The sequence below is a fragment of the Pogona vitticeps genome, chromosome 2, assembly GCF_051106095.1.
Source record: "Pogona vitticeps strain Pit_001003342236 chromosome 2, PviZW2.1, whole genome shotgun sequence".
Lineage (NCBI taxonomy): Eukaryota > Metazoa > Chordata > Lepidosauria > Squamata > Agamidae > Pogona > Pogona vitticeps.
The window spans coordinates 275,680,451-275,701,936 of NC_135784.1; the positions used below are offsets into that span (position 1 = coordinate 275,680,451).

A 21,486-nucleotide genomic window follows, 5' to 3' on the forward strand; every position below is an offset into this window, starting at 1 on the left:
CTGTTTGATCCTTATTGGGTTTTAGAATGAGAATCGTTAATGAATGCTTCCATGAAGCTGGTATTGTCTCTCCTTCCATTATCTTATTATAAATCATTTTTAACTTAGGTATTAAAATGGTGCTAAAGTGTTTATAATATTCTGGACCCAATCCATCAGGACCTGGTGTTTTACCATTTTTTAATTTATTTATGACTTCAGCAATCTCTTGCTCCTTGATCTCTTCTTCTAATATTCTTTTATCATTTTCTGATAATTTAGTTTTTAAATTATCGTTTATATATTTTTCTATACATTCTTTCTTTATGTTATTTCCTTTGTATAGTTTCTGAAAAAATTCATGAAAAATCTTCAATTTTTCTTTCATTATATTACAATTTTTACCTTTTTGATCTTTAATTATCCCTATTGAATTTTTTGCTCTTTTATTTTTACACATTTTAGCTAACAATTTTGAGTTTTTGTTATTAAATTCAAAAAAATGTCTCTTTAAATACATCAGATCTCTTTGAACTTTCTCTATTTCTATATTATCTAATTCCTTTCTCTTAGCCTGAATTTCTATTAATATTCTTCTATCTCTTTCTGTAAAAAATCTATTTTCTAAGTTTTTCAAATCTTCTTCTATTTTTTTCACATGTCCCTCCTTAATTTTTTTTAATTTACACGATTCTCTTATCGTTATTCCTCTTGTGATTGCTTTCATTGTGTCCCACAACAGGCCTGGCTTAGCACCTCCTGTTTCATTTATTGTCCATAATTCTAGCCATTCCTTCTTTATCTTTTCTATTATTTCTGGATGCTGCAAAATATTATTATCAATTCTCCATCTTTTGGAGTCTTTATAATCTTTCTTTATTTCAATCTCTATTAACATCAATGCATGATCTGTTATTTTAATAGGGTTTATTTCAGTATCAACAATCTTAGAAATTAAATCCTGAGATGTAAATATATAATCTATTCTAGAGTAAGTATTGTGCACAACTGAAAAATAAGTATATCTTTTTTCATCACCTTTCATTTCTCTCCAAATATCCTTCAAATGGTTATTTTTTATCTTTTTACTTAATATTGTGTTTCTATGATAAATATCATTCCGACTGTATGCAGTTTTGTCTTTTATCTTATCCATAACCATATTGAAATCTCCTGCCATAATAACATAACCTTTCTTTACCTTTTCCATTTCTTTAAAAACCAAATCATAAAATTCACCTTGTTTATTATTAGGTGTGTACATATTTACCAAAGTATATTCTTCCAACCCCATTTTACCTTGCATTATTATAAATCTACCATTACAATCTTTTACTACCTTTTCTACTTTAAATTCGCAGTTTTTGAAAATTATAATTGCTACACCCCTAGATTTAGAAGTTCCAAAATTTTTTTCATAAATGTCGATATTGTTCATCTTTAACTCATTGACTCCTTTTTCTGATTGATGAGTCTCTTGTAGAAAGACGATATCCAGCTTGTTTTTCCTCAACAATGCTTCTATTCTTCTTCTTTTCACTGTTGATCCGAGGCCTTTAACGTTTAAAGTTGCAAGTCTTATTTTTCTACCCATATGTGTTCAAAAGTTTTCTTTCCAATAGGTCCCGTGTGTAACCTTACCTCCCACCAACAACATAAAACAGACAAAACAACACCCCATAATTGATTTTCACCAATTTTGTGAACATATACATTCGTATCCTCTCCACCATGGTCCCATGCCATGACCACTGGCATAAGCAAAAGGTGGGGGGGAGACGCCACCATCGTCCGGCGGAACCATGACCGGAGCCTTGCCTCTGATCTTTTCATTTAACTTTTGCATTTCTACTTAATGTTTAATACTACAATAGTAACAAAATAAGAATAAGAATAAGAATACCCTTCTCCTTCCCCCCTTCCCCTTACTGGAATCCTTTAAAGAGTTTATATTTAGTTTTTAGTAATTTTAATTTTGTTACCCCTTTTACTATCTAAATTTAGTGTGTTTAGTATGATTAGAACAAGAGTAAAATAAATAAATGATATTATTCTATAAAGCTATTTTAAAAACAACAAAAAAGAACCTCAAAAATTAGAAAAGGGGAAAGAGGGGAGGAGAGAAACATATATATGTATATATATATGCACACACATACATATATATAAGAAAGATTTTATTAGGAGAAAGATAAAGGAAAAAAATAAAAGATATAAAAAATAAGATAGAATAATAAAAAAAATATAAGAAAAAACTGGTCCATCTTCTTCCTTCTGGTTCAGCCTTCTAGTTCTTTGCTTGTGGTTGGAATTAACTCCTGACTTTCTCCTTCATAAATGTTACAATCTTTCAGCAGTTGTAAACCTTGCTCGCAGGAGTGGATTTTAAACAAAATCTTGTCTTTCCAGATTTTCAAAAAAATTGGGTAGCCCCAATGATATCTGATGTTATTTTTCCTCAGAATTGCTGTAACCGGCTGCATAGATCCTCGCCATTTCACAGTCTCTTTACAAAAATCCTGGAAAATCTGAATTTTTCTGTCCCTATAAACCAGCTGGTCTTGTTTTTGTCTGATTGCTTTTAAAAATTGTTCTTTCTTTGTATGATTCAAAAACTTCACAACCACTGGTCTAATACCGAGACTACTTGGATTTCCCAGGAAATATGCCTTTTCTATATCTGTTTCAATCAGATGCTGCGTGTCCATTATAGAGTTTATCCAAGCCATTATCTCCTTTCTGAGATCTCGGCCCTGTTGCACTTGGAAGTTCATTATTTTAATATTAGACCTTCTGAGGTTATCATCCATAAATATAAGCTTTTTATTGGTATCAGAAATTTGCTGAGCCATGGACACAATTTCTTCTTTATTTCCTTGAACTGTATCACCAAGGTCCCTAATTTTACTCTTCATGTCCTTTAACTCCTGTGACACCCCTGAAATTTGATCTTGAAGCTTAGTGATGCTTCTTTCGATGGACTTAGATCTTTGCTCTGTTTTGTCAAAGCCTTCAGACATTTTACAAGACAGATCTTTTATAAGCCTTGTAACCTCGTCCATCCTATCGTCTTCAGTTGGTTGTGTCGTCAATCTTTCCAAACTGCGATCTGAGGGGGTTTTGGCAGTTTTATCCCTCCTCCTTGACATAGAGAGTTCTAATTAAAAATAATTATTGTTGTTTCAGGCTTTTCGTTAGGAGCAGGGCAGCTGGAAAACGCCAGTAGCTAATCGGCCATGAAAGTGAAAGTAGTTTTTAACTTTAAAAAAACATAGTCCTTAAGGCTTTTAATCAGCGATATACCTTCCTTATCCTTCTCTCCAAGGATTTATGATAAAAAAAACATTCTTCTAAAGAAAGAAATGCATTTTAATAGCTTTTTACCTTGCTAGGCGATACGGAGGGTTCGCTCCTAGCTGGTCATCCCCCCGAGCGGAAGTGACGTCCGAGATCCAATTCCTAAGGCCTTCAGATCCCACTTGCATATATTGTATTGCAGCTGTGGTCTCCCTCTAGGGCGCTTTTCCTGACAGCTAAAGCTTGACTGAAATTGGATCATGCAACAGGCCAGTGATCCCAAGCACACCAGCAGATCTACAACAGAAGGGCTGAAAAAGAAAAGAATCAAGGTCTTGCAATGGCCTGAAGTCCAGACCTCAACCTGATTGGAATGCTGTGGCAGGACTTTAAGAGAGCTCTGCAGAAATAAATGCCTGCAGACCTCAATGAACTAAAGCAATGTTGTAAAGAAGAGTCGACCAAAATTCCTCCACAACGATGTGAGAGACTGATAAAGTCATAGAGAAAATGTTTACTTCAAGTTATTGCTGCTAAAGGTGATTCTACAAGCTAGTTAATCATTAGGTGTACTTAGTTTTTCACACATGACTTCTCCATTTTGACTTTAATTTTGTAAAATAAGTCATGACACAGTGAAATATGTCATGTGTTGTTCATCTGAGATTGTATTTATCTAATTTTCAGACCTATTAAGGACCAGATGATTTTTACTATGTTCTAATTCATAAAACCATAGAATTCAAAGGGCGTACTTTTTCGCGTAACTGCATCTCGACTGCTATTAAAAGTGATTCTCAGTTGTCTGACTCTGCTGTTTCTACCAGATGGAATAGTGGTTCTTCTTTATGGCCTCTGTGAATCACACCCTGGGTTTTCTTCACCCATGCGGAGCAGCATCAGAAAGTTGTAGAGCTTCTGCGGTAGCAAAAACCACATTAGAATAAGGCCCCTCCTCCCTCGTGTAAGTACCTTGCCGCCAAGGCTCCCCTTTCAATTTTCTTTCAACTAGCACGTTGAGATCCTCATAGTTCTGCTTCTGTGAGTAAACGAAAGAGTTTATTCTTGATTCCTTACTGTTATCAATCTTTTTTCCTTTAAACTTTTAGATCAAATTCATTATCATCAGATATTTTTTCTTTTCTACTTCAATCAGCCTCTGGCTGCAGCACCGCCCCCCCTCATCATTTTTTCTCCTCAAATTATTTTTTGCTATTCATGGCCCCTTTGGGCCTGTTTAAACACTGCATGGTCTGTGATAACAAAATACCACTCTCCGACAGCCACGCCAAGTGTCTTTATTTGCTTGGGAGAGGCACACCAGATGTCCTCCTGCCAGCATTGTAAGAACTTCAAGCGCAGAGTCCTTCGTTCTCGCTTATCCAAATTAAAATTCCGTCTTTGGGAACAATCCCTTCAACCAACCAAAATGGCCCAACCTCCTTTTAAGGCCACATCACAAACCAAAGCAATGGACAAGGTTCTTTCTGAAGCCGCAAAACAACGTCCATCGACCACACCATCTCATTCCGACGCTCCATCCACTTCGTCTAAAACTTCAAAAACCCATAAATTAAAGCGCTCAATACCAAAATCCTCAATATTGAAGCCCTCCACTAAATGTTAAATGTCCACCGAAGCCTCTTTGGTTCCGGAGCCTTCTCTGCCTGAAAGACCCTAAGCAGCATAAATCTAAAGCTGCAGTAATTTCTCAACAGCCACAACAAACTGCTGAATCAATCTCTATTGGTTCGCCTTCTGACAATGACCGACTCCACTCTCATCAACCCTGCTCCAAATCACCGGAATGGGATGACAGAGTTGATAGATTAACATCTCCTCCTCCCAGGCCTCAACACTCTGTTCTTTTGAGCAGCCCTTCCGTAGTTACTTCACCTGACATCCAAACAACAACTAGAGACCATACTTTATTCGGTAACATCTGATCGTCCACCACGACTGCCTCAGACACAGAACCAAGCCATCGAACTCAACATCGCTATGACCCCAAGCTCGACACCGATGTTCAACCATATCAAATGACGTCCATGGACACTCGGCTGACATCTCTCGATATTGAAAATCCTTGACGCTGACAAATGTCCATGGACATGCTGCTTCCATCGACATTGAGCAACAAATGTCAGTACTATGACACTCAACCTATCAGCACCAAAGTTGATCGACAGTCTGTCGACTCCTAATGCAATCCCAATTATTCCGATCATGGATCCAGACCTCAGACGCCATCAGTATTACTTATCTCACTGGAATCCGACCTTGTCGATGCCGACCCACCATCACCGGTAGAAGACTTCCAAACATACACCCAACTTATGATCCGTATGGCTAAGTCAATCTCCAGTTCCACCATCCTTCGACAGAACCAGCCGATCATCTATACAACCCAGTCTTTAAAGATACAACTACTCCGTCTTGATGCTTCTGTCTCTATTCGGCACCGCTCAATGATCCTGGACAAAACCAGCCTCTTCCCATGCCATGTCTAAACGAATTGATAACCTCTACAGAGTCCATGACCCTGGAGCTCTATTTCTTCAAAAACAACAAGCTCCATACTCTATTTTTATCAAAGCCTCACAATTCAGATCTTGACATTGACAAACCCTCATGCCACCAAATAAAGACAGTAGAAGGACTGACTCAATGGGAAGATGGCTTTATTCATCAGCAGCGTTCACCATGCGTGTCGCTAACGACCAGGGAGCCATGGGTGCATATCAATGTTTCCTTTGGGACAGTATGTCAACCTTTGTCGAATCTTTACCAGAAGATAAAAAAGTACTCGACCAAACCTTTCAACAAGAAGATCTTTCTGTTGCCAAATAACAGATGCAAAAGAAAGATCACTGGGAGTGGTGCCTAGCACATCATATCTGCCTCACGGCTTTACACGTTGCCGGCCACAACAACTTGCCTGATCTACTCAGCCGCACAAACTCTCTAGCTCACGAATAGCAGTTAGACCAATCAGTTTTTCTTCACCTGTGCGAACGATGAGGCAAACCAAAGCTTGACCTCTTCAACTCTCGTGTTAATTGGAACTGCAAACGATACGGCTCCCGAGCTGGCATAGGCAAACACTCCCATGGAAATGCATTCGTTGGCCGATGGCCCAAGACCCTCACTTACCTTTTTCCACCGTTCCCGCTTCTCCACAAGGTTGTGGTTCACCTACAAGAAGACATATCCAGTGCCATTGTTATAGCCCCTTGGTGGCCGAGACAACCCTAGTTTCCAGTCCTTCACAATCTCTCATCACACATTCACCACCTCACTCACCTGCCCCATCTCCTCATGCAGAACAAACGCCCAAGTACTCCACCCAGACTTACCTGTTCTGCCGTTGGCAGCATGGAGGATGAATGTTCTCTGTCAAAGAAGCCCTCCACTAGAAAGGCTTACCTGTATAAATGGAACAGATTCAGATCTTTCACTGAAGCTTCTTCTTTGCCTTTTATCAAGCCATCACTGCTACTGCTCTACATTTTTTTGCTTTATCTCAAGTCTAGCGGCCTTTCCCTCTCTTCCTTGAGAGTTTACCTTTCCGCCATAGTTTCTTCTCAGCCCCCTAACTCTCTGGCAGCTGATTTCTTCAAGCATGCAACATTGAAATGTTTTCTTAAAGGTCTATCTCATATCTACCCAAATACCTGCCCTCCTTTCCCACAGTGGTCACTAACATTAGTACTGCAACAATTTACTAAAGCTCCTTTTGAGCCTTTAGCGTCAACTGATTTAGGGCTACCTACTTTTAAAACAGTTTTCCTCATTGCCATTACCTCAGCTCCACGAGCTAGTGGCTTAGCGGCCTTACATCACAACTGTCCTTATTTACAGTTTTTTTCCCAGACAGAGTCAAACTATCCATGGATAGTTTCCTCCCCAAAGTCATATCTCAATTCCATCTCTCTCAGCCATTTAACATTCCTTCCTTCCTTCCTTCCGTCAACATCCACAACTCAAGAAAGAATCCTCCATACTTTAGACATTAGGCAAGCCCTTGCCTTTTACGTCCAATGCAGCCAGCCTTTCAGGCGTTCACCTCAACTTTTCATAAGTCACCAACCACCTACTAAAGGTCGACAGGTGAGGTCTCAAACTATATCTAGATGGGTCGCTTCAACCATTCACCTAGCATATCAAGTGGCATGCAAACCAGTCCCGAAGGTGATTCGCCCTCACTCCACCAGAGCAGTGGCGACCTCTATGGCATTCCTACATGGCATACCTCTTCCAGATGTCTGCACCTCTGCCACCTGGGCACAGCCGTCCACTTTCATCCAGCATTATAGACTTGATCTCCGGCAGAAGTCTGATGCAGCCTTTGGATGTGCTGTTCTAGCCTCTACCTTGGCATGACACCCTGCCTCCGGGTAAGACAGCTGGGATAACCCAGGGTGTGATTCACAGAGGCCACGAAGAAGAACGACAGGTTACCTACCTGTAATTGTAGTTCTTCGAGTGGACCTCTGTGATTCACACATCCCGCCCATCCTCCCCACTATCACGCCATTCTGCTTAATGTAGTGGCAGTTGACACAACTGACGGGAGCCTTGATGCCTAGGTACTTATACGAGGGGAAAGGGGCCTTATTCTAATGTGTATTTTGCTGCCCCAGAAGCTCTAGAACTTTCCAATGAGGCTCCATGCAAGTGCAGATCACCTAGGGTATGAATCACAGAGGTCCACTTGAAGAATTACAGGTGGGTAACATGTCGTTTTCTTTCCTTATTGAGAGCCAGTGGTTCATGTGGAGGAGGTTTTCCTTTTTGTTCCTGTGGCAGCAGGTTCTTCTCAGAAGAAAGACTTGGCCAATCTGACTTGTGGTGCCTCGCATGACGACATTAATTCGTTCTGCGAAAATCGCTGTAAAACAAAAACGTCATGCGAATTTAAAAAGCACATAGAAATGCATTAAAACACGATTAATGCGTTTCTAGGGGCTTCAAACTCACCATTCAGCGAAGATCCTCCATAGTGTGGCCATTTTCGCTGCCCATGCAGTGAGGAATCCATGCCATAAAACAGTGGGCGGCCATTTTTTTTAATCGGCGGCCATTTTGAAACTGCCGATCAGCTGTGCAAAAATCATCGCTTTGCGATGAGCGGTTACCGAAACAGGGGGCCGATCATCGCAAAGCGAAATTCCCCCATAGGGAACATTGTAAAAACATCGACGTAAAGCGATTTCGTCGTCAAACGGAGCACTCGTAATGTGAGGCACCGCTGTAATCTTTCTGCTGTGTGTGAACTGGTGAGTTTCAGATTTCTAGTTCAGTTCAAGTAGGATTTTCCCTAGCTTCTGTTTTAATATACATAGTGATAACATACATGCTGGAAATACAATGTTCCGGATGCAAGGCAAGGATTGGCAAACTAGAAATCAAAAAAAGATCAAAATGTGTGTTTCCTTGATAGGGTGCATTTGGAGCTCTTCAGAAAATTTGTGAAGATTCTGCTGAAATCTTGGACAGTGATGCATTAGAACGACCTCTGAATATTATGATCCCCAAGTTTTTACAGTTCTTTAAGCACAGCAGTCCAAAAATAAGGTAAGATATTAATCTTCCCTCCTGCCCTCTTTTAAAGCTTGAGTCAGCAAGATTTTGTGAGGAAACATTTTAAATAGGGTTGCATTGGATGATACCATCAGCCAAGTATGTCCTTTGAGTTGCCTGGTCTTCTCCCTGATTGTAGGATGATGAACAAACATTCTTACCTTTTTCTGAAGTTCCTTTCTTGTTGTCTAATATTGAACACTGTGTCTGAAAGCCTATTCCCTTCACTGGAGCTTCATACCTTTGCAAATAGCCAAATTCACCTGGCCTAGAGCGGTTTTAATTGACTAGATAGGCGGGATATACGTAAATATAATAATAATAATAATAATAATAATAATAATAATAATAATAATAATAATAATAATAATAATAATAATAATAATAATAATAATAATTATTATTATTATTATTATTATTATTATTATTATTATTATTATTATTATTTTTATTTTTATTATTATTATTATTATTATTTGGTAAAGGGAAAGAGACTGTCATTTTTCCTTGTTCAGCTGACATTCCACAATTGATACACAGAAATATGTGAAGTCTTGTGGATTTATATGAAAGGTGCCTTTGCTGGATATTAGCAGTTAACCAACATAATCTTTTGATAGTGTCCTTCTGGACATTGGATGGAGACTGTCAGTCCTATTGTTGGTTTCCCATGGTGCCAATAATCCATACTGAAATCTGAGGGCATTGTGGGGGAACATTTTTGATCAGTTTTGGCTTTGAGCACTGTAGTCAGAAAACAAAAGTTTGGACTTGCATGTTTGAACTTTTCTGGATCGCAAGCAGATTTGCTGATCATGTATAGTAACTGTATTGGCACATCATTGGGTCATCCAGTCAAAATTGTTATGACATTTTGGAAGGTTTGCTGCATTATATGTGGGGAGATTGCTTCTGGCACCCTTGTGTCTTCCTGTGGGATAAATAGTTGCTGCACTGGAAATACAGTACTAAACAGCAGTATGTCTATACTTATATAAGATAGAAAGCTGATTTAATTCTAAGAAATCATAAATTTATACTCTAAGGCTTTCATGGCTGGGATCTGATGGTTGGTGTAGGTTTTTCGGGCCAGCATCTACAGAGGACAGGAGTTAGAACACAGACTGAGTTCTAACTCCTGTCCTCTGAAGGTGGCGGCCGCAGAGACTGGCAAAAACCTCCAGAGTATGGCCATGCAGCCTGAAAAACCTACAACAACAATCATGAATTTATTTGCTGGTTCGTTTGTTTTATTTTTTTAAAAAACTTGATGCATACTAGTGTTTTTTTTTAAAAGGCTGATTGGATCTTTTCTAGGTCCCATGCAGTTGCTTGTGTTAATCAATTTATCATCAGTAGAACTCAAGCTCTTATGCTGCATATTGATGCATTTATAGAGGTAGGTGAATTTTCGTTGCTAATTATCAGTGTGTTACGGTATTAGGAGAGATTACAAAACTTCTGCTATAAAAATAATAGAAAATTCCTGTATTGTTTTTAAATGTGCATTTTTAAAATTGCTAGAGAGTCCAACCATTGGGAATCCAAACATGGCTGGGATAGCCGGGCGCAGCGCGGCTCCTGGCGCCAGCGGCAGCGTAGGGGGTGTCTGGATGCCTTCCAGGCGGAGAACCACTGGAAAACATCCGGATACCCCCTATCCTGCTGCCGCCGCTGCTGGAAGCCGCACCAGGCCGGGCAACCCAAGTCATGCTCGGACTGGAGTCCGAGCATGGCTTGGGTTGCCCCGTCGCGGCTTCCAGCGGCAGTGGCGGCAGTAGGGGACCTCTGTATGCCTTGCAGGGCTTCTCCGCCGCCATGGGAGGCATCTTGGAGGTCCCTGCCGCCGCCGATAGTGGCTCCAAAGGACTAGCGGCAGCGGCGGGGACCTCCGAGATGCCTCCCATGGCGGCAGAGAAGCCCTGCAAGGCATCTGGAGGTACGACCTACAGCCTATGGACTGGAAGGGGGAGGCGGGGAAAGCGCCGAATTTGAATTGGGCGCTTTCCCGCCTCCCCCTTCTGGTCCGTAGGTCGATTCTCCGGCTGCAAGTCGAAGTAAAATTTTGCGGCCGGAGAAGTCCGTAGGTCGAAAAGTTCGTAAGTGGAGACGTTCGTAAGTCGAGACTCCACTGTATCTGTGAAGGATCAGCTTATTTCTTTCTTCTGTTCCTTCCCAATGTGATATATTCTGAATGCCACTCTTCCACCAGTCAGGTGGAAAACTCATATTGCACAGTTTACTACAAACTATGCTGATATGGGTTCTAGCCCACTTACGGGGCAAATAATTTATGAGGGAGCATGAGTGGCTAAAGTATGACAGCCTTCCAACATGGTCAGTCATTGTTGTATTAAGAAGGAAAGCAGAAGCATATTTGATTCTGTGTCTGTAGCAAGAATGTGAAGAGAGACAGTGGCTTTCATTCTGAAGGTGGGGGAGGGGGAAGGTCTGCTTTACATTTCAAGAACTATGTCCTCAACTTTCTACATACATTTTACAATATCTTGTACTATTAGGAAAGTGTGTCGCCATGGCTGTTGTAGCAATCTGTTCCTTGTAGTAGAACTCCCACAGTGGTATCCTGCTTTTAATTTCTGGGTTAGTTTTCTTTGCAAAAAAAAAAAAAAAAAAAAAGCAGTATTTTGTATAGTCTTCTGCTGATTCCACAGCATGCTGACAACTGGTTTGTTTTTCCTTGTCTTAAAGAAATTCTTCACTTTTGATGCAGCTAAAATGTTGGTGTCAGGAGATTGTTGATGACAAAACTAAATAGCTGCTCTTCTGGAATGTGGTTTCTGTATAGCGTGCCAAGTGAAAGTGTATGTTTGGCCACTTGTATTAAAGCAATATTAAATACAGTGTTGCCTTGCTTGACGAGGATAATTCATTCCGTTCAAATTGCTGTTAAGCGAAATCCTCGTCAAGCGAAATTTAAAAACCCATTGAAATGCATTGAAAACTGGTTCAATGCGTTCCAATGGGCGAAATACCTGCTCGTTTTGCGAAGATCCTCCATAGAGTGGCCATTTTCCGGTGTCTGTAAAGCGAGGAATCCATCCTAAAGCACAGTGGGGAGCCATTTTGCACAGCGGGCGGCCATTTTAGAGCAGTTAATCAGCTGTTTTAAAATAATCGTCTAGCGAAAAATTGGTTCCCGAAGCAGGGAACCGATCATTGTTAAGCGAATTTTCCCCATAGGAACATTGTTTTGCGATCGCAATAGCAATCTCAAAAATTTCATCGTAAAGTGGATTTGTTGTTTAATGAGGTAATCGTTTTTCACTGTACAGAAATGAAAAAGTGGTTAAAGATAAAGAATGACTATGGCAGCAATTAATCAGCAACTTCAAAACTGAACTAGTAGCTCTAAGGGCCCAGGAGAATAAACATTATATTGTTTGTTGTTGTTGAACTGCGATTTTTTCAGAGAGTTTTGGAACTATAGTTCATATAGTAGTTCCTTGCTAAAAGGATATAGCACTAGCTTCAGTACTCTCCCATTCAAAATTCAAATTAGTCTAATAGAAGTTTGTTTGGGTTGACAGATGTGTTCCCCTCATCTTTCCATGTCTTGTATAACAGAGCAAAAATGTCAGCTGCTTTGCATTAAAAGCACACAGTAAATCAAATATTTCTGGAACAGTGACCTCTAAAAATGCAATCCTAAGATTCATTTCTTTCAAAGTAATGTAGGCTAAAAATATGGACTTTGTGTAAGTAGGAATACCAATCTTTTCACTTGGTACGTGCTGGAAACAATTTAGTTGTTTATTCCTTTGATAGAATCTGTTCGCATTGGCTGGGGATGAGGAGCCTGAAGTACGTAAAAATGTATGTCGAGCCCTGGTAATGCTGTTGGAAGTTCGAATGGACCGCTTACTTCCTCATATGATTAGTATTGTTGAGGTAACCTTTTTTTAAATGTATTTAAACACAAATGCAAATACAAGTTTGCTAGTATTAAAAGAATGGGTGATCGCTAAAATTAGAGTAAATGCTACATTAGTTTTCGTCTGTACACACACATATACATCAAATTCAGAAGTTGTACTCTCAAAAAATCAGAGTAAGCCTTCAACAGACATCTATTTCTGCCGTAAACTAAATATGGCTTACAGCAAGTTAAATACATTGTTGTGGTTTATTGAAAATATTTTGTTCTGTAATGCGAGCTCTTTGTCCACTCACTGTCATCTATATGAAGACTTAAACACATCTTGCAAGTCTAATACTTTGCTAAGGATTAGGAAGGAAACACAAATAGCTGAAGAAGATTAGGTGCTGTTCACGTGTCTGTATATTTTCTCCATGTGTTTCCTTGCAGGAGTGTTGAACGTTTTGGCACTTTAGAGTTTTGGACAACAACTCCCACAGTCCTTTATCAATGGCAATATATATTGAGTATTGTTGGAGTTGTAAACCCAAACATCTGTAGCCCCAAAGGATTGATTGCATGAGAAACCTCACTGTGATCTCAACTATACATGCATATAGCCTGCAATGACCAACAATCATTTCTGCAATCACAGCAGTACTATATCCAGCCATTGGAGATGACGGGGAAAAGGAATGGCTGTTTGATATATATGAACCAGCCCAGGTTGAACATGCCCCTTTTCAAGCCTGGAAATACAGGACTAGGTGGTAGCCAAACAGTCTGTAAACTGATATTATGATCCTGCGTGTTTTCAGATTACCACCCTCGCAGCAAGATACTTATAGCATTTGCTGGCTAAATAATAAGTCAGGAGAACTTTGAATCTATGGAAAGCAGAAGAAGTCTAGAGCAGGGGATTGGGGAATGTTCTTTGACAGCACAGACATGGTTCTTTTGAAAATCTGAGTTTGAATATCAGTCTCTTATTCTGATGAGACAGTATGTACAAGGTAGAAAGAATTAATGGGAGTGTTCATGGTTAGCTTACACTTTCAGTGAGCAGAATTCAGAGGGGTGATACATGTAATCCATAGTTTGACTCATGATACTGTTTTAATTGCCCCACATTTATAAAGGAACTAACATTTGTATCTCTTCCTTGTCATTTTGTGAAGTATATGCTACAAAGGACTCAGGATCAAGATGAAAATGTGGCTTTGGAGGCTTGTGAGTTCTGGCTCACTTTGGCTGAACAGCCAATTTGTAAAGATGTGCTTTGTCGGCATCTTACCAAGTAAGTGGATGTTCCCTCTCATATTGGAACAACATGTTTGGAATTATTTGCATTTCACCTCAGTGTCTCTCTCTTTTTTAAAATTATTATTATTTTGGTATGGATTTTGCAAATATAGTCAAATTGTAATGTGTGCACCTGTGTTAGTTGGGTCAGTTCTTCTGCTTTGGCAGCAGGGTAGCTGAGATGGAAGGAAGACATGGGTCGATTTGTTTACCCAGCTTTGGGTGCATACCTCCTTCTTTCTAGCAGTATATATATTTTTGTCTGATATATTTTTCTTTTTCTTATTTCTAAATTTCTCTCATATATACATATGAAACTTAGAAATTCACTGTAAACTGCTGTCCTAGAGGTTCTGAAGTGATGCACCTTCATCCCCTATGACGTATTAGCTGACCTACTCACAGAAGGCTTCAAAAGATATGTTTCCTGAGAAGCTCCATGTTTTTGTTAAAGGATGAGGAGAATATTATTGCAGTTTTTTGAAAGGTTCAGTTTGCATAGCTCTTAAAGTTGTGGTTAGAGATAGGGGTATTTGTATTTGTATACAAATACAAATGTCCCCGTGCAGCGGGACATAACTCATCCTCCCTTCCCCTGCCTGGAGTGCCTAGCTGAGCGGGAAGAGAGCGTCGCTCTGGGAGTGATTGGAAGGAAGAGCAAGGCTGCTTCCAGACACGTGAGCAAGTCCAGCTGTGTGGGGATATTCCCATCTCTAGTTGTGATTATAAATGTCACTACAGAACTTTATTGAGAATCAAGCTTTTGGAAAGAAAATAGAATCTGTTAGAAATATTTTTTATGTCTTTCATAATATTTAGATCTTATAACATCTCTGTCAGATGTTAAGAAGATACTGATGCTGTTTTGATGGCAAAAATCCTCTTACGTGGTTATGCCAGTATAACACTAATAGTGTAACTTACAGAGGTGAATTGCTTCAGCTTAAGAAATCAGTGAAGATACATACTGTCTTGTGCACTGAGTCACACAACTCGGTTCACAACAAATATTGTCTGCAGTGATCTCTTAAGTTGAGACAATTCACCTCTAAAAGTTACCCTGTTAATATTATGCTGATGTAAATGTACCACAAAAATATAAATATAGCTGACATAATTAATTATAACTGTATGTGTATCATTTAGGCTGCAGTTCAAATCAACACTGTTTCCTTCACTATGGTTATGTGTTGGAACAGCATGGACTCTTATAAGTGTTCATTGGTTTGGATGGCATGAAAGAGACTCATGGTATCACCTCCTGCTGACTGTTTTGCTGTGAGCAGTTTGCATTCAACAATCTAATGAAGTCCTTTTTCTGTAGGTTGATACCTGTTCTAGTAAATGGTATGAAATACTCAGAAATAGATATTATTCTTCTGAAGGTAAGTATAATTTTATTTTGCCCTCTTATTAAAGGAATGCTGCTTAATTGCCTCTGAAATTTAATACTCCTACACATATGCAGCATATTGTAACTGTTTTAGATTGTAATCTTGTACTCATTTGTTTTGGAGGAAGTAAACCATACTGAACTTAATTTGATTTGCAGCTGCATAGGTAAGCATAGAATTGCATTCTTAGCAGCCCATGGAAGCTTAATCAGAGCTGGCCCTACTGTTAGGTAGAGCAAACCAACTTCCTCAGATGCTGGGGTGGCAGCAGCACCACCCCCTCACTCCATTTTTTAAGAGTGTTTCTCTCTCTCTCTCTCTCTCTCTCTCTCTCTCTCTCTCTCTCTCTCTCTGAGATGGATTTCATGACTGTGAACTACTTTGCAATAAATCAAAGTAGATATTTGTGATTATATGTTGTCAATTCCTCCATTGGTCAATTTTCATTTTAATAAAAGTACTGATTGGTGGCTTTCACTACATCTATCCCCATTATTTTATGATTCTGTGAACTCTGGTGTGTTGAGAAATATGGAAATATGAAGAGTAATTACCGTATTTGCCGGCATACAAGATGACTTTTTTGGCCCCAAAAACATGCCTCCAAGTGGGGGAGGGTCGTCTTATACACCGGGTGCACTTCAGTTGGGCCAGGAAGGAGCCGCCGCCGCTGCTGGCAGGGGAGGAAGGCAGGCGGGCAGGCAGACGGTCGGTCCGGACGGAAGGAGGGAAGCGGAGCCGGCCATGCCTGAGCGGCCAGAGCTCCTCCTCCTCCGCTGCTCGCCTGGCCGCTTTCCCTCCTTCTTGCCCTCCTCGCAGCTGAGCCAGCCGCCTGCTTGCCCGCGCACCGCCAGAGAGCTGCTTCCCTCCTCCTCCTCTGCCGCCCCCGTCCGGCCGCATTCCCTCCTTCTCGCCTTCCTTGCAGCTGAGGAAGCCGCCCGCTCGCCCGTGCACCGCCAGAGAGCTGCTTCCCTCAGCAGAGCCATCCACTCTATATTTTGAGTGGAAATGTTGGGGGGTCGTCTTATATGCCCAGTCGTCTTCTACGCCGGCAAATACAGTAACACACTGTTTCTGGAAGTGGGAAATATTTTGGAAAAACACACTTGCTCTTAAACTTTGTCATTTGGTTTCTGATAACAGGGAGATGTTGAAGAAGATGAAGCAATCCCAGATAGTGAACAAGACATTAGGCCCAGGTTTCACCGTTCACGGACAGTAGCACAGCAGCATGAAGAAGACGGTATTGAAGAGGATGATGACGATGACGATGAGATGGATGACGATGACACAATTTCTGATTGGAATTTAAGTGAGTCAAATTGTGATAAAAATGTTGTAGATTCTAAATTACAGTGTCCCGTGTTTTCTGTATGCTTTATGTGTACGTTTCTCACTTCAACAATGCTGGAGTTAGGGGCACAGGACCCCCATGCAGTTCAAAATCTATGCATAACTGTTACACTCCCAAAATGTAACTGCAAAGCATAAACAGTTGATTCACACAAACAAACACACATCCCCCTTCCTCAACCCACATCAACTTGCCTGGCATGCCCCAGCACCCTTCTGGGTTGCCACATGGAGCCGTCATGACAGGAAAGGAGCTGGCTTGGGCCTCCACCATTAAACTGGGGCCACTGCACTTGGCAGCAACAGGGCCCTAGGGAAGCGTCAGGCCGTCCTTTTTCAGGCCACTTTCTGGAGATGAATAGCAGTATAGTGTTGGTTTATTATTAGCAGTATTTAAAAAATGTATAACCAAAACCATGCCGCTCAGATCCATGCAGTTCAAAGGAGAGGTATATTCAAGAGTTATTCTGAAGAGATGATAAGCTTTTTTTGAGCAATTGTTGGTTTTCTTGGCTTGGTTTGGTTTTTGTCAGTTTTAAGTCTTTTTAATCCTCTTCTGTGCCATAATTTCTTGGTACCTCAGCTTGTCACCTCTGACCTGCTGCTCCGTTGCCAGTCTCAATTTCCTAACTGAAATGTCTGTCACAAGTGTACCAATTTGTTATTTTTAGGGAAGTGTTCAGCTGCTGCCCTTGATGTCCTTGCCAACGTATTCCGCGATGAATTGCTGCCACATATTTTGCCCCTCCTGAAAGAATTGCTTTTTCATCCAGAGTGGGTAGTGAAAGAATCAGGCATCCTAGTTCTAGGAGCAATTGCTGAAGGTAAGTCAATGTTTGTGTCACAAGTTTGAATGATATTAATAATACTTGTTTAAATAGCAGGGGTAGGGACTCAAGTTGCAGGACTCGCTGTCAAGTCAGACTTAAGTCGTACCTGTGACTCGACTCAAATTTTCTTTTTTAATGACTTGGGCTTGACTTGTGACTCAGAACCCACCCACCCCTCCCTTTTTTTCTGGGGAGGGGAAGGCTTGTTTTTAATAGAGACTCGGGCTTGGGACTTGGGACTTGGGACTTGGTTCTAAAGACTCTTAACTCAGACTTGGGACTCGGACCCAAAGACTTGCCAACATCCCTGTTAAATAGTGCTGTCAGTATAGGCTTTTTGACAAACTACTTGTGTTAGTTGCTCCTGCCCCAAGGAACTTTTGGTGTAAAATAGATAGAAGGAAGGAATAGGGGCATTAGTAAATTAGACTGGAACATATGATTCCTTCAATTATGAAAGGCTTTCGGGAAATATATACAGTATATATTTTTGGACTTTACAGAAGTCACTAAGCACTACCTTATTTTGCAGTGGTTTATTTTTTATTTCAAGACTGATAGCTGCTCAACTATCTTAGTTCACCAATTATCCTATTTCCCCATTTCTTTTAAGTTCCTTCTCCATACTCCCTTTTCCCGAAAGCCTTTCATAATATTTTTAGAGGATCAGGGATACTCAGTGACCTCTCAAAACAAAGGAATTATTTCTATTCCTCAAAAAATGAAGAGGAAAAGCCTGGAGAGAGGAGGAGGAAATTGGCATGCTTGATCCCCTGCTGGCTTACAGTGGCCAGAAGAGGGCATGTTGAGGTGGTTAGAATGCTGAACAAGAACCCTTCGGTCATAGGGTTAAGGATATACTACTGCACTTGCAGAATTAGAAAACAGTATGTTTTCTGCATACTGTAGACATATAGAATCTGTTCTATACTTACTGGATGCTACCATATTTGTACCCATACAGGAAAGGGTACATATACAATCTGTTTTTGCAAAATATAAGTCTTTTTAATGTTCAGATTTCTTGAATATACCAAATAGTACAGTTTCATATGCTAATTAAATCATGAATGAAGCATTAAATGTTGTTTAAGCAGTAAAATAAGTTTTAAAGTTTGATATGTTGGTACCATATATGTTTCTTCACCAAACATATTGGCTGAAATCATGTTGCAGTTACATAAACAGAAACCTTTGGAGGAGAATTTCTATTAATGAAGAAATCTCCATAGACAGTATCTGTTGCATATTGAGTCATGTGACTTCAGAGATTTTTAACTTACAGGAGTTGGCTTCTAAAAGTGATGCTGTCTGTGTAACTGTAATGGGATTTCAGCTAGTTTTTCATGACTTCTGCCCCTGAAAAGTTAGTTGTATTTATTTTTTCCAGGCCTTCAAAATTTACAGAAAAGTTACATTCTGAAACTCTTGTGTAGTTTGCAGCTAATTTTAGGAATGGGGGAGTGTCCGCTGACACTTGTATTTCTGTGGCAGCATCTGTGTTTGCCAGTCTCTTTTGCAAAATGCCTCTTGGAAAGAACAGGGATAGGAAAACTGGAATGGAATAGAATGGCTGGCATGCAAACTGATTGGGGGCCCCGTATGAGGCGAGGAAGTAGGTTGCTAGGGATAGGCAGGTTTCTGAGATGGTGAATGAATTTGTCTGTGAACATTGATGTACACATATACCTGTGGTGCAGAAATATAAGAGACAGGAACAGGGCAAAAGATAAAAGGTCTGTGCCCACTTTTGGCAGTTGTTCCACCTGTCTCTGGAGTGGTGCTTCCAATCACTTATCTTGTAAAGCTTCGTCACTCCTGCTACATATATTAGACACTTCTAAATTAACAGTGATGCTGATGGTATTAATGATGGTTTAGTTCATGGTTGGATAGGTATTTTCTCAAATCATTTTGGCTACCACATTAGCATAGGGAGAAAAGTGTACAGTTTTTCAAAATGCCCTTCAAACAATTTTAATTTTGATCTTTTAATCCTTTGTGCACAAAATTCCATTTTCCTTATGTATCAAAGGAATCAATTCTGTCAAAACTTGATTGGATACACTAGCAGGCCAGGTACTGGCAGGCTTAACATAACCTCATTGAGGTTTCTCACTTAGGTTGGAACAGGAATTGTAGTATTTTGCAGCTTGGTTTTATCTTGGTATTTAAATGCCTGTTAAAAATCTGTTATACTGCACTCCCACAAGTGGGTGAATTGATTCACCCATCTCCATTGTTTTTTTGTATTTCGTGCATGTATGGAGGGCTAAATAAAGTATTTAAAATTTTTATCATATTCTTACAGGTTGTATGCAGGGTATGATCCCATATCTTCCCGAGCTAATCCCTCACCTTATTCAGTGCCTCTCTGATAAAAAGGCTCTTGTGCGCTCCATTACTTGCTGGACTCTTAGCCGCTATGCACACTGGGTAGTAAGTCAACCCCCAGACACGTACTTGAAGCCATTAATGACTGAATTGCTAAAGCGTATCCTTGATAGCAACAAGAGAGTACAAGAAGCTGCCTGCAGGTATGTGACAACTGTGAAAACTTAACCTCTGATCTTTTAAGCCCATTTTTCATTGTGTTAACAGTATTTGGTGATCATTTGGTTTTGTTGAAATGGTCTTTCCTAACCTTGTTTTATAATCCTGTTAGTAATTTATGTATTTATTTGTTTTATTTATATGATGCCTTTCTCCAGATAAGGGAATCCAAGGCAGTTCACAATATATTAAAAGGAATAAGACTTAAAAACATTAAAAACCAATTAAACTAATTAGAATACAATTGAATAATTAAAAGCAACTGAACATTAAAAATTGTCAGAGCATAAGTGTTCCTCAGATGGAATGCTGCACCATTCTCAAGCAGTTTACACTTATGTAAGCCAAATACCATCACAACAGGATTGTAGTGCACACAGAAAAGAATAATAGGATTCTGGCCAGGCATTTTGAAGAGTTTGTCTTCTAAGTGTCTTTGCTCCTATACCTTTGATAATCTTTTTTAAAAGGAATTATGTTAAGTATAGTTAGGAAACCAAATTCTGTTCTAGGCAACCTAATCCACCATTTAGGTAAAACAATTGGTGTAAAAGAAAGTGTGTGTACTTTTATCATTCTGCAGACTGAATGTTTGTTTTGCTCCTTAGTGCCTTTGCTACTCTAGAAGAGGAGGCTTGTACAGAACTTGTTCCTTACCTTGCTTATATACTTGATACTCTGGTCTTCGCATTTAGTAAATACCAGCATAAAAATCTGCTCATTCTTTATGATGCCATAGGAACATTAGCAGATTCTGTAGGCCATCATCTAAACAAACCAGTAAGTATTGTTATCTTTTCACTTTAGATAAAGAATTCTGACTCCTGTTCACACCTTTATTACACAAGAGCAACTGTCAACATACTTTGTCTCAGAAGCTTGCCTTGTCATCCTTAAATTCCTTCAGCCTGAATTTTGCTTGCTTTATGTTAAGCACATTGGTAGTTCCATCTTCATAACTGATGTGCCACCTAACTGTAGCTCAATAACAACCAGTAGTTCTCTCCCCCTAGTTTTCAAGGTGCTTAATTTACAATATCTCTATTGGGTGGATTGCTACATGATAGTATTCCCTTACTAGAGACTGGGGACTGAGACTTAGCAGAACCTTACGTTGGCTTCGAGGGCCTTTGGAAATGGATATCGCAAGTGGAACTCTTCAAAAGTAAAGTATTTGGTAGGGTGTGCAAACTCCTTGTTAGGAAACTCCTTGCATTCTGGTTATTTGTATCAGGCACATTTGAACTCGGCCTTTTAAATTTTTTGAGGTCACACGATGGAGCGACAACCTGTAGCTTATCAAAAAGACTTAGCCTCA

General features: G+C 39.9%; 1 protein-coding gene across 2 annotated transcripts in view; it reads left to right on the forward strand.

Annotated features, from left to right (window-relative positions):
- Positions 1 to 21,486, forward strand: part of TNPO1 (transportin 1) — a 67,311-nt gene that overhangs the window by 19,258 nt on the left and 26,567 nt on the right. For both annotated transcript variants that reach the window (XR_013542229.1, XM_020790215.3), the window contains exons 5-13: positions 8,720 to 8,853; positions 10,177 to 10,258; positions 12,646 to 12,768; positions 13,915 to 14,033; positions 15,363 to 15,423; positions 16,576 to 16,744; positions 17,457 to 17,609; positions 19,927 to 20,152; positions 20,777 to 20,948. Coding sequence is in view for 1 of the 2 variants with exons in the window: in XM_020790215.3 (XP_020645874.1) it covers positions 8,720 to 8,853; positions 10,177 to 10,258; positions 12,646 to 12,768; positions 13,915 to 14,033; positions 15,363 to 15,423; positions 16,576 to 16,744; positions 17,457 to 17,609; positions 19,927 to 20,152; positions 20,777 to 20,948 (1,239 nt within the window). In the remaining variant the exon portion in view is untranslated. The remainder of the gene's footprint in view (positions 1 to 8,719; positions 8,854 to 10,176; positions 10,259 to 12,645; positions 12,769 to 13,914; positions 14,034 to 15,362; positions 15,424 to 16,575; positions 16,745 to 17,456; positions 17,610 to 19,926; positions 20,153 to 20,776; positions 20,949 to 21,486) is intronic.